Here is a 13597-nt window from a genome sequence, read left to right on the forward strand (position 1 = left end):
AGTTTTGCAGATTTTGTGATTTAAAGTTGGTTTGGGGCTCATTAACACAGGCAGCCAAAGCCTGTCAGGCCTCTGAAAAAAGTGATACATGGTCGCGGTCGCTTTACAGAGGTGTTTGGTGAGCAGGCAATATGTCACCATCTCACCTCCTGGTTTAATACATAAGTGGTCCATATAGTGAACATGGTGTTGAGTTATTCACTTTAACGTCATCCCAGAGGACAAGAGGGCCACTCTTTACTTCTAGAAGAAAATAGATTTCATAAATCTCCAAATATGGAAAGGTTTCTTCACAGTAAGAGCTGTGAACATGTGGAATAGACTCCCTCCAGAGGTGGTTCTGGCCAGCTCAGTAGATTGCTTTAAGAAAGGCCTTGATTATTTCCTAAATCTACATAATATAACTGTGTACTAACATTTATAGGTAAAGTTGATCCAGAGAAAATCCGCTTGCCTGTAAATGGATGAGGAAGGCATATTTTTCCCCTGCTGGTGCAATTTGGACCATGCTTTATTGGGGTTTTTGTTGCTTTCCTCTGGATCAGCTGTCGGTATAGGATTGTGTATATGGATGTGTGTGTGTTTTTTTTTCTATATTGGTTAAACTGGATGGAATTGTGTCTTTTTTCAACCAGATTAACTATGTAACACCTTAAGTGCCCCATCACTGTGTAATGAAAGCAGTTGCGGAACGGCTGCAGTGCGCCCCCATGCAGGTTGGGTTAGGCGGGTAGCTCCTGCCGAATGTGACAGAGGGTTTCATTCCTGCAACGGCTGGGGAACCAAAGCATGCCAGGAGTGACATGCGTACACCCTTGTCTGCAACTTAAGGTGGAGAGGTTGGTGGTGGTAAAAATGAAGCTTAGCTGCATGTCTTTACTGACCCCAACTGCAAGTGTACATAAGGTCCTAAAGCGGTATTAAACCCAAAACCAGACATTTAATTTATTGCATTGGTTTCCTTTTCTTTGGCTTTTTGCCCTCTGTTTTCACCTGGTGATCCGGACGGTCACACACCTCCTGTATTAGTGAGACAAAACTCTGGAGGAATAAGAACAGGGGGCACAGCAGACGGCAGCATTGTCAGTCAGGGGGGAGGGCAGTGTTAAATGTATTATCAGAACACACTAACAAATTGAAGCCAAAAGCCACACTTTCTAATCAGTTACAGCAAACAGTTTTTTTCCTTTTAGGATGCGGGTTTTAAATAAAGAAAAGCTGATAATTTTAAGCACCCCTGTCAGTGTTAAGTATTTTGTCTCATCCATTTAAACTGATAGATTCTGCTGGAGAGCTTGTGCTGTGAAAAACAACAGACTTACTGGCTGGATCACCAGATACAAATAGAAGAAAGAAATAAGGAAACAATACAGCCATCACATGTAAGAATTGGTAGGCTCCAATATAATAAATGTTTGCTTTTGGGTTTAACATTGCTTTAAAGTGGTGGAGATTGCCTAACACCTGCTATGTGTATGACCAGGCTAAGGTTTCATTAGATTGAGCACTTTTTTTGTTTTTTTGTATTCCAATTTTATAATTCTTAACATTTAAAATAACAGTAGGAAATGACCGACCTAAATGCCATGGACCGCGAATAGACTCCTGCCAATCAATCTGTTTTGCGTCTGTAAAAAAAACACACCTCAGAGATTGCTGCCGTGTCCTGAATGACCAGGTCTTTTCTCTGTAAGGTGGCTCCGGCCTCTGTGACTTGCTGTCATGGCTTTTCTCTTGCAGATACCTCATTACTATAGACTTCCAGTGACAATGAAATAACATATAAATTGCAAGCTATTTGACATAAAAAAAACTGCCTCATACTAAAATATTGCTGTCCTGCAGCAGTATGTTCATTTTAAAGTTTATCTAAAGCCTACACATTTTGTTTCATTTCAGATAGACACCTGAAACACCTATCAGTATTTTTTTTTATTGCTATCTGCGCCCCATTGGGGACATTTGACTTCACTTCCTGTCCTGCAGACAAAACAGGAAGTGGGAGGCACTCTCTTCTAAATTAGGAATATATCATTAGGACTCATTTACACTTCCTTGTTGTGGTAACGTGAGCATTACCACAACCCAGGGCAGCACAATGTGTGTGCGTTCACTTTGAATAGCACAGCAATGAATGTTGTAGCTGTATTCCAGTGCACCACCAAGTACCACAAGGCACAGGGCAGCTTTTTGAACTTTGAACGGGTTGTCTAATGCAGTGTACCACAATGCACCATAATGAAAACACATGTCCCCACCGGAAGATTTCCTTTCTATTGCTGTTCTGGTGACAACTCAAACTTTTGGATTTCCCACACCTTTTTTATCCTGAGGACAGAGGTCACAGCACAAATACATTTTCCTACTGGGGACACAGCCAGCAACAGAAACCTAATAATAAACCTAAAGATGAGATGCGACCTGCAGTGAACTGCTTTTCAGAGGGTGTTTGACAGGTGGTAAGGAGGCAATATGTCGCCTCCCTGTAAATGCCGCACATTATTATTTATTATACAGGATTTATATAGCGCCAACAGTTTGCTCAGCGCTTAACAAAATGAAATGACCAATACAAGTCTATGGGGGTCACACCACAACCGCCCTGCAAACAAGAATATAGGCACGGCCCCCATAGACTTGCATTGGTCTCATTTGGCAAGGGTAACACACAACCACAAAGGACAGTATTGTGGCTGCGGGTGTGTGCACAGCCCTGAGTGGGTGCATGCCCTGGTTCTGGTAAGTGGTTAGGGGGTGCTAAATTTGTGCCTAGATTGCTTGTTTTACCACCCCCTAGCCATGTATGTGAATGAAGCTTTACTGTGTTTTTCTGCTTCCTTGTAATGTGAGCTCCTGAACCTCTACTTTTCCCTCTTACTTCTGTTTGTTGGAACAAGCAGTGCCCGTTAGTTTTGGCCCTATGCTCATTACAATTATGCCCTATGCCCATAGTACATAATGCCTAGTCCACCTGTGGAGTGAGCAAGTGAACCAAAGCATGGAGAATGAATGTAGCCACCCTCTAACAGGAAGTCAGATCACACATGCAAAAAATAAATAAGTTTGGAGATTAGGAGGAAGCTGAGAGTAATATGCTTTTTGAGTAAAAACACATAAAGCCTGATGGGTTTTACTTCCTCTTTTTTTTCCCCTGCTTTCCCCTGCAAAGTAAAAGCATAATGATCTAGTATGCCTCTCATACTAGCCCATTAGGTGGCACTTACCTGCAAATTAAGCCTGCGTTGTCCCCATTAGTGGCCGTATCCACCTTCACCCATCTTCCTTCCAGGGCCGTGGACTCCGGCTCTGTGACTGGCCAGAGCCGCGTGACGTCACCCTCATGCATGCGCGCGAGAACCCTCAGTCACGGTACTTGCTGGTGAAGAAATCACCAGCAAGTGCGCCAAAGTCATGCACCGACGTCAAGCGCCGATAACGTCGGTGCAAGCGTATATGGCAAATATCTCCTAAACCATTCAGGTTTAAGAGATATTTCCAGTACCTACAGGTAAGCGTTATTATAGGCTTACCTGTTGTAGGTACAAGTGGTATAACTAGGTTTACAACCACTTTAAGTTTAATCACCAGTAGCAGTCTTAAGCCCCATACACACTATCATTTTTTCCGACGGGAAATGTTCGATGACAGATGGAAAATCCGACAGTGTGTATGCTCCATCGGACAGTTGTTGTCAGACTTTCCACCCACAAATGTTGGCTAGCATATCTTCAAATTTTCCGTGGACAAATGTGTGTTGTCGGATTTGCTGAGCATGTGTACACAAGCCAATGCCCCCCCCCCCCCCGATCATTCCCGATAGAGGCAGAACGCTGGTCTGCCTATGTAAACAAGGCAGATTGTCATTCTGTTAGTAGGGAAGACAGATCCTGTGTTTCTGCTAAATAGGAACACAGATCTCCGACTTCCCACAGTTAAAGCAACCCCCACACAGTTAGCAAGCACTCCCTAGGGACCTACTATTGGTTATCTAGAATGATATACATGCCTCCTGCATGTATACTTATCTGTCAAATGTCTCCCCTCTGTCTGCTATGAGACCCCAAAAACTGCAGATTTTGTGGGTGGGTCTGTTTTCCAGGGCTCAGTGGGTGGAGTCGTGATGTCAGTAGACACCCCGCCCACCTCTACCCCCCCCCCCCCTTATCAACATGCATTTTCTCCTGTGTATTTCTTACACTGAACTTCTGCTATGATCACTAACATCCAGTCAAAACCCAGAGAGTCACCACATGACTTCAGCATGGAGGAAAAATGATTTGCTTGGTTGCCACCAATCTTAGGCCGCGTACACACGCGGGGACTGTTCGCTCAACTGAACAGTGTTTCGGCGGACAGTCCGCTCGTGTGTGGGCTTTCAGCGGACAGTTTCAGCGGACAGTCTGCTGAACAAAGTTTTTCGGAAATTCCGAAAAACTGTCCGCTGAAACTCTGTTTCAGCGAACAGTCCCCTCGTGTGTAGGCTTGTTCGTCAAACTAAGTTCCGCGCATGCTCAGAAAGGATTTACACGCCGAAGTTTGCATTGCAGTGTATAGGACGTCGTATTTTTTGTCCCGTCGTACGTGCCGTTCACGTCATCGCGCACGGTTTCAGCGGACTGTTCGTTCGTCGTGTGTGGGCAAGTCCGTCCATGCTAATTTTGAGCGGACTGTCCGCTGAAACTGTTTGGCGGACAAAGTTGGGCGAACAGTCCCCGCGTGTGTACGCGGCCTCAGAAAGAAGGAATTTCACTGTGATTGAGAAAATCACAATCGGGTGACGGTTTGTGGAATTACTGTTGAGCTTCTGGGAACTTTGAAATTATTCCTGAATTCTGTCACTTACTACTGAACCCTGCACTCTGGGGATGTGTCTCATATCTGGGGATGTGTCTCATATCTGCTTCCTTTCACCACTCTGCATATCATAGATGAGAAGAGGGTACATGAGGAGGGGTTCAGAGGTGGAACAGAAGAGCAGGAGGGTATAGCGGTGGGGCAGATGCACAGGGAGGTACAGCGGTGGAAGCGATGAGAAGGGGGTTCAACAGTGGGACAAAAGAGCAAGGGGGTACAGTGATGGGCCAGATGAGCGGGGGGTAGAGCAGTGGGGCAGATGTGACAGGTGTATTGGTGGGGCAGATAAGAAGGGAGAACAGTGGTGAGGCAAGAGAGCAGGGGGAACAGAGGTGGGGCAAAAGGGCAGGCAGTACATTGGTGGGGGCAGATGAGAAAGCGGGTTACCGTGGTGCAGCAGATGGGTTCAGTGTTAGGACAGATGAGAAGGTGATTCAGTGGTGAGACAGAAGAGCATGGGGGTACGGCAGTGGAACAGATGTGCAGGGAAGTACAGTGGTGGGGCAGATGAGAAAAGGGGCACATTGATGGGGTAGATGAGCATGGGGTTACAGTGGTGGGACAGAAGAGCAAGGGAGTACAGCTGTGGGGCAGATGTTCAGGAGGCACAGTGGTGGGATGAATGGGAAGGGGGTTCAGCAGCGGGACAGAAAAGCAGGAGGGTACAGTGATGAGCCACATGATAAGGGGGTTACAGCGGTGGGTACAGAGGTGGGGAAGATGTGCAGAGGAGAAAGGAGGTACATCAGTGGAACAAATGAGCAGGGGGTTACAGTGGTGGGGCAGAGGAGAAGAGGGGACCGAGGTGGGACAGACATACAGAAGGTACAGTCGTGGGGTGGGGCATGTTAGAAAGGGGGTTACAGTGGTGGCGCAGATGAGCAGATAAGTTCAGTGTTAGAACAGATGAGAAGATGGGTTCAGTGGCGGAGCAGATATGCATGGAGGTACAGTGGTGGGGCATATGAGAAACGGGGAACATTGTTGGGGCAGATGTACAGGGGGTTACAGTGGTGGGGCAGATGAAAAAGGGGGTAGATTGTTGGGGCAGATGAGTAGGGTGGTACAGTGGTGGGGCAGAAGTACAGGGGGTTACAGCGGTGGGGCAGATGAGTGAGGGGGGGTGCAGTGGTGGGGCAGATGAGCGGGGGCATACCGTGGTGGGGCAGATGTGCAGGGGGTTACAGTGGTGAGGCAGATGTGCAGGGGGGGTACAGAGGTGGGGCAGATGTGCAGGGGGGTACAGAGGTGGGGCAGATGTGCAGGGGGGTACAGAGGTGGGGCAGATGTGCAGCGGGACGGTGATCTGAGGTGTGAAGGTGAATCTGATCTGTGGTGTGAGAATGCAGGATGTTCATTTCTCACTACTAAGGTAGTTTACAGCATTTACTTTATAAAAAATCCTTTTCGTGATCGAGGATGAGACATTTTTTTTATTATAAAATCGGCACACTCAATTTCTTTGAAAACATTTTTCGGGACACTGTACTCAAAAGGTTGCCTACCCCTGGTCCAAAGAATTCTTGTCTGGATAGATCAAATCAATACAATGTCTAAATGGCTTCCTTTATTTTTATTGTTGCAATTCTAGATTCACCAAACTCACATGCTGCCCTTACAGGGTTATCTGCTCTCCACCAGGCACTGGCAAAGGTGACCTTATGGTGCGCATAGTGTGATAATGATCTCACTAATACAGACAAAGCTGACAGCCGTGTATTCTCTGCCCATACATTATACAATTTTCTTGTTCAATTTCCTTTAGATTTTCCTTCGATTATGTAGTGCAAGAGCCTGCCTGATTGAAATTGAAAGTGTTTAAGTCTGATCTCATATTATATGGCTTTGGTAAAGCTAAGGGAAAATTGTATAAGAAAATTGTATAATGTATGGCCAGCCTAAAGCTCCTTTTACGCTCCTTTTCTCCTTTGTGATGGGTCGCTTTTCAGAGGGCAGTGAAAAGAGGTTTGAAACCATTCAGGAGGCAAAACTGCTGCCTCCTGTTGCTTGTAGGGATGCACTGATATATCATCTGAAAATAGGGTTATCGACATTTGGCCAATAGAAACAAAGATGCCAATAATCGCCGCCAAAAATTATCGGGTGAAAATAAGTGCAGATAATGGGCTAAAATACATTTATATTCCTTTAAATTCATGATCTTAATAAAAAAAGTTGAATATAATACATTTATATATAAAAATACAAGTGATTTATATACGTTCTTGACTGAATGTTCGAATGAGATTCTACATGTGTAAGACTAGCTTTACCATTCTACCATGGAGGATCACAGACTAGTAGAATTACATATTTATGAAATAGAATTGCATCTAGTATGATGGGTCTGATCACTGGGAGTGGCAGCCTCAATCCTGCCAATATACCCATCACACTTCCACCCATGGGCTGGCCATGAACCTGTCCAGTTATACAGTATATAAATTGGCCCACATCTAGTATGATGGGTCTGAACACTCTTCCAACCATGGGCTGGCCATGAACCTGTTCACTTATACAGTGTCCTCACTGCCCCATATCTAGAATGATGGGTCTGGTCACTCCTCCAAACATGGGCTGTCCATGAACTTATCCAGATATACAGTGTCTAAATTGCTTCACATTTAGAATGATGGGTCTGGTCACTCCTCCAACTATAGGCTGTCCATGAACTTATCCAGATATACAGTGTCTAAATTGCTTCACATCTAGTATGATGGGTCTGAACACTCCTCCAACCATGGGCTGGCCATGAACCTGTTCACTTATACAGTGTCCTCACTGCCCCATATCTAGAATGATGGGTCTGGTCACTCCTCCAAACATGGGCTGTCCATGAACTTATCCAGATATACAGTGTCTAAATTACTTCACATCTAGAATGATGGGTCTGGTCACTCCTCCAACTATAGGCTGTCCATGAACTTATCCAGATATACAGTGTCTAAATTACTTCACATCTAGAATGATGGGTCTGGTCACTCCTCCAACTATAGGCTGTCCATGAACTTATCCAGATATACAGTGTCTAAATTGCTTCACATCTAGTATGATGGGTCTGAACACTCCTCCAACCATGGACTGGCCATGAACTTATCCAGATATACAGTGTCTAAATTACTTCACATCTAGTATGATGGGTCTGAACACTCCTCCAACCATGGACTGGCCATGAACTTATCCAGATATACAGTGTCTAAATTACTTCACATCTAGTATGATGGGTCTGAACACTCCTCCAACCATGGACTGGCCATGAACCTGGCCAGATATACAGTACTCTCAATGTCAAAAGTTTAGTATAATGGGTATGGATACTCTCCTGAACCTGTCCAGTTATACAGTATCCTCAATGCCCCAGATCTAGTATAATGGGTATTAAAACTCTTCAAACATGGGATGGTCGTGAACTTGTCCAGGTATACAGTGTCTTCACTGCCCCAGATCGACTATGATGGGTCTGAACCCTCCTCCAATCATGGACTAGCCATGAACTAGTCCAGTTATACAGTACCCTCAATGCCCCAGATTAACTATGATGGGTCTGAACACTCCTCCAACCATGGGCTGGCCATGAAACTGTCCAGATATACAGAATTTGTAATGCTCCAGATCTAGTATAATGGGTCTGAACACTTCCAAACATGAGCTGGCCATAAACCTGTTGGGTAATTAAAAAAGAGGATAACACTCTTTAAAATACCAATTTTCTAATACCCCACTGCAGGTCAAGAAGGACCATTTCCCTTTACAGCACTTGGCCATAGTTTATTGGGGTTTTCCTTTCTCTGGAAGACTGGAATAGCTAGAGTTCCCTCAGAACACAAGGTCCTCTTTGTATTCCTTTTAAGGGATCAGTCCACCCAAAACTGATATTTCAGTTTGTGGTCAATGCTAGATAATTTCTTTGATTCGATCAGGAACTTGGGGATCTCACTTTTGGAGTATTCAAGACATATCAGAAGCTAGGAACTGGCTAGCCTCCCCGGCTCCATGTAGAACTAAAATATCACTTTTTATGGGGGGGGGGGGGGCTGACCTTTTGGGTTGAACTGGATGAGGATGTACATTTTTCAATCCTAAATATGTATATAGATTACTTGGCTTAGATTCTCTGAGCATTATATAAGACCCAAATACAGTAAAGGAACTATATGTCACCACATAAAGATATTTAGATAAGCTAAAGTCATTGTTGCCCAGCAGGGAAAGTATATCTATAGACTTAAAATAAGTAGACAGACTGTAATCTTCAACAGGGGCAGAAAGATCAAATCTATGTAATTTACCAACTGTGCTACTCAGAGATGCTCATAGCGCCTTATATATAAGTGTAAGAGCATTAGAAATCAGCGATTGAGAGACGGATGCCTCCACTCCAGTCAGACACAATCTAATGCAACACTCCCTAGAGATCAGTCCTAATAGCTTAATAACAGGTAGACTGCAGTTCCTGGGCAGATAAGCCATCCTGCGCTGTCCTGGGATGTGGTGTGCATACGAATGCCTGCTGTCTCCATAGACGCTGTGCTGATCCATCAGCAGCATTAGCATTCCCATCCCTGGCCGTCACAGTGTACTCAGCCCTGGCCACCATGGTGTTCTCAATCCTGGACATCATAGTGTTCTCAGACCTGGCTATCAGTGTACTCAGCCCTGGCCAGCACTGTGTTCTCAACCCTGGACATCATAGTGTTCTCAGCCCTGGCTATCACAGTGTACTCAGCCCTGGCCACTACAGTGTTCTCAACCCTGGACATCATAGTGTTCTCAGCCCTGGCTATCACACTGTACTCAGCCCTGGCCACCACGGTGTTCTCAACCCTGGACATCATAGTGTTCTCAGCCCTGGCTATCACAGTGTACTCAGCCCTGGCCACTACAGTGTTCTCAACCCTGGACATCATAGTGTTCTCAGCCCTGGCTATCACAGTGTACTCAGCCCTGGCCACTACAGTGTTCTCAACCCTGGACATCATAGTGTTCTCAGCCCTGGCTATCACAGTGTACTCAGCCCTGGCCACTACAGTGTTCTCAACCCTGGACATCATAGTGTTCTCAGCCCTGGCTATCACACTGTACTCAGCCCTGGCCACCACGGTGTTCTCAACCCTGGACATCATAGTGTTCTCAGCCCTGGCTATCACAGTGTACTCAGCCCTGGCCACCACGGTGTTCTCAACCCTGGACATCATAGTGTTCTCAGCCCTGGCTATCACACTGTACTCAGCCCTGGCTATCACAGTGTACTCAGCCCTGGCTATCACAGTGTACTCAGCCCTGGCCACCATGGTGTTCTCAACCCTGTCCATCACAGGGTTCTCAGACCTGGCCAACACAGTGTTCTCAATCCTGGCCATCACAGTGTTCCCAGCTCTGGTCATCACAGTGCTTCCAGCCCTGGCCATCATAGTGTTCCTATCCCTGGTCATCACAGTGTTCTCAACCCTCGACATCAAATTGTTCCCATCCCTGGCCATCACCGTGTTCCCATCCCTGGCCATTACAGAGTTCTTAACTCTGGATATCATAGTCTTCCCATTTCTAGCTATAACAATGTTCTCAGTCCTGGCCATCACCATGTTCCCATTCCTGGCCATCACAGCATTTCCATTCCTGGCCATGACAATGGTGTCAGCCCCGGCCATCAAACTATTCCCATTCCTGGCCATCACAGCATTTCCATCCCTGACCATCACAGTGTTTCCATCCCTGGCCATCACAGCATCTCAGATCCTGGTCAAAACAGCAACCCCAAACCTGGCCATCATAGTATCTTTATCCCTGGTAATCACAAAATCCCCATCCCTAGCAATCTAAGCACCTTCTATCCCTGGCCAACACTGGATCTCCATCTGTGGTCATCAAAGCATATCCCATCCAATACCTGGTCATCGCAGAATCCCCAACCATCACAACACCTCTATCTCTGGCTGTCTTGACATCCCCAACCCCTTTTCATCACAGCATCTCCATCTCTGACCATGATAGTATTCCCATACCTGCCCATAACAGCTTCCCTGACCCTGAGCATTATAGTGTCCCCATCCCTGCCCATCATAGTGTCCCCATCCCTGACCATCATAGTGTCCTCATCTCTGACCATCATAGTGTCCCCATCTCTGACCATCATAGTGTCCCCATCTCTGACCATCATAGTGTCCCCATCCCTGTCCATCATAGTGTCCTCATCCCTGACCATCATAGTGTCCTCATATCTGACCATCATGGTGTCCCCATACCTGTCCATCATAGTGTCCCCATCCCTGACCATCATAGTGTCCCCATCCCTGACCATCATAGTGTCCTCATCTCTGACCATCATAGTGTCCCCATCCCTGACCATCATAGTGTCCTCATCTCTGACCATCATAGTGTCCCCATCTCTGACCATCATAGTGTCCCCATCCCTGTCCATCATAGTGTCCTCATCCCTGACCATCATAGTGTCCTCATATCTGACCATCATAGTGTCCTCATATCTGACCATCATAGATCCCCCATCCCTGACCATCATAGTGTCCCCATCCCTGACCATCATAGTGTCCCCATCCCTGACCATCATAGATCCCCATCCCTGACCATCATAGTGTCCTCATCTCTGACCATCATAGTGTCCTCATCTCTGACCATCATAGTGTCCCCATCCCTAGCCATGTATGGGTACCCCTGCCCTCCTCCCAGTCTGGCTCCATGGCGTGCATGCCATTGCTGGCCATTGAGGAGGGTGCAGGCTGACATCTGGCAGCACCTCCAGTACAACTTTCCCCGGTATTCCTCCGATCAGACAGGGAATGGTCCATAGAGGAGGCAAGAGCGGACATGACAAGGGATACCCTCCGTCCACTTACCGTCCCAGCTCGGACTCCAGCTCGTAGTATTGGGCCAAGGTGTCCTTGTTGGAGCCATCGATCCAGTAGTCGGGGGCAGCGCTGGCGGACCTGGATGAAGTGGAGGAGGTGGAGGAGAAGGCAGTGGAGGAGGAGGAGGAAGATGAGGATGAGGAGGGCAGAGTGACTTTCAGCATCTCGGGATGATCCAGGAGAGGGACCGACACAGGGACACCGAGCACTGATCCCCGATCAATGGAGCCACGGTCAGCTGCAAGAGGAGAATGAGGAGGAGAATGAGGAGGAGGATCACCGAGCGCCCGGGTACCTCCGAAATCCAACCTACACCACACAGGCGGCCCCGGGGTCCCTCTAGACGTGCACCGCCACACACTGAACACTAGGGGCCGCTGTACTGGAGATCATCCTGCTTCGCTCATCACATGTTCTGCCCGGGTGATATTTCAATAATAAGAGGATTTCCCTCGGTGCGCACTACTGCACAGTAATCATGGGGGACCCCGGTGTGATCTGTACTGTGCACAGCAATCATGGGGGACCCCGGTGTGATCTGTACTGTGCACAGCAATCATGGGGGACCCCGGTGTGATCTGTACTGTGTACAGCAATCATGGGGGACCCCGGAGTGATCTGTACTGTGCACAGCAATCATGGGGGACCCCGGAGTGATCTGTACTGTGCACAGCAATCATGGGGGACCCCGGAGTGATCTGTACTGTGCACAGCAATCATAGGGGACCCAGGTGTGATCTGTATTGTGCACAGCAATCATGGGGGACCCCGGAGTGATCTGTACTGTGCACAGCAATCATGGGGGACCCCGGAGTGATCTGTACTGTGCACAGCAATCATGGGGAACCCCGGAGTGATCTGTACTGTGCACAGCAATCATGGGGGACCCCGGAGTGATCTGTACTGTGCACAACAATCATGGGGGACCCCGGAGTGATCTGTACCGTGCACAGCAATCATGGGGAACCCCGGAGTGATCTGTACTGTGCACAGCAATCATGGGGGACCCCGGAGTGATCTGTACTGTGCATAGCAATCATGGGGAACCCCGGAGTGATCTGTACTGTGCACAGCAATCATGGGGGACCCCAGAGTGATCTGTACTGTGCACAGCAATCATGGGGGACCCTGAAATGTCCTGTACTGTGCACAGCAATCATGGGGGAACTGGCGTGATCTGTACTGTGCACAGCAATCAAGGGGGACCCCAGAGTGATCTGTACTGTGCACAGCAATCATGGGGGACCCCGGAGTGATCTGTACTGTGCACAGCAATCATGGGGGACCCCGGAGTGATCTGTATTGTGCACAGAAATCATGGGGGACCCCGGGGTGATCTTCACTCTGCACAGCAATCATGGGGGACCCGGTGTGATCTGTACTGGGCACAGCAATCATGGGGAACCCTGGAGTGATCTGTACTGTGCACAGCAATCATGGGGGGCCCTGGAGTGATCTGTACTGTGCACAGCAATCATGGGGGGCCCTGGAGTGATCTGTACTGTGCACAGCAATCATGGGGGCCCCCTGTGTGATCTGTACTGTGCACAGCAATCATCGGGACCCTGGAGTGATCTGTACCATGCACAGCAATCATGGGGGACCCTGGACTGATCTGTACTGTGCACAGCAATCATGGGGGACCCCGGAGTGATCTGTACTGTGCATAGCAATCATGGGGGACCCCGGAGTGATCTTTACTGTGCACAGCAATCATGGGGGACCCCGGTGAGATCTGTACTGTTCCCAGCAATCATGAGGGACCCCGGAATGAACCTCAACACTGTACTGTGCACAGCAATCATGGGGGGGCCTGGAGTCATCTGCACTGTGCACAGCAATCATGGGGGATCCTGGAGTGATCTGCACGTGCACAGCGA

The 13597-nt window shown here is 47.7% G+C and overlaps 1 protein-coding gene across 1 annotated transcript in view; it reads right to left on the minus strand.

Annotated features, from left to right (window-relative positions):
* CAMK4 (calcium/calmodulin dependent protein kinase IV) overlaps nt 1–12046 on the minus strand; it is a 318697-nt gene extending 306651 nt beyond the window's left edge. Inside the window, exon 1 of the mRNA XM_077462295.1 lies at nt 11706–12046. Within this exon, the coding sequence (XP_077318421.1) occupies nt 11706–11881 (176 nt within the window). The 5' untranslated portion in view covers nt 11882–12046. The remainder of the gene's footprint in view (nt 1–11705) is intronic.
* Nucleotides 12047–13597: the final 1551 nt, after the last annotated feature.

This window comes from Lithobates pipiens, unplaced genomic scaffold, assembly GCF_037356315.1.
Source record: "Lithobates pipiens isolate NorthernLeopardFrog02 unplaced genomic scaffold, aLitPip1_a1.2 Scaffold_3, whole genome shotgun sequence".
Lineage (NCBI taxonomy): Eukaryota > Metazoa > Chordata > Amphibia > Anura > Ranidae > Lithobates > Lithobates pipiens.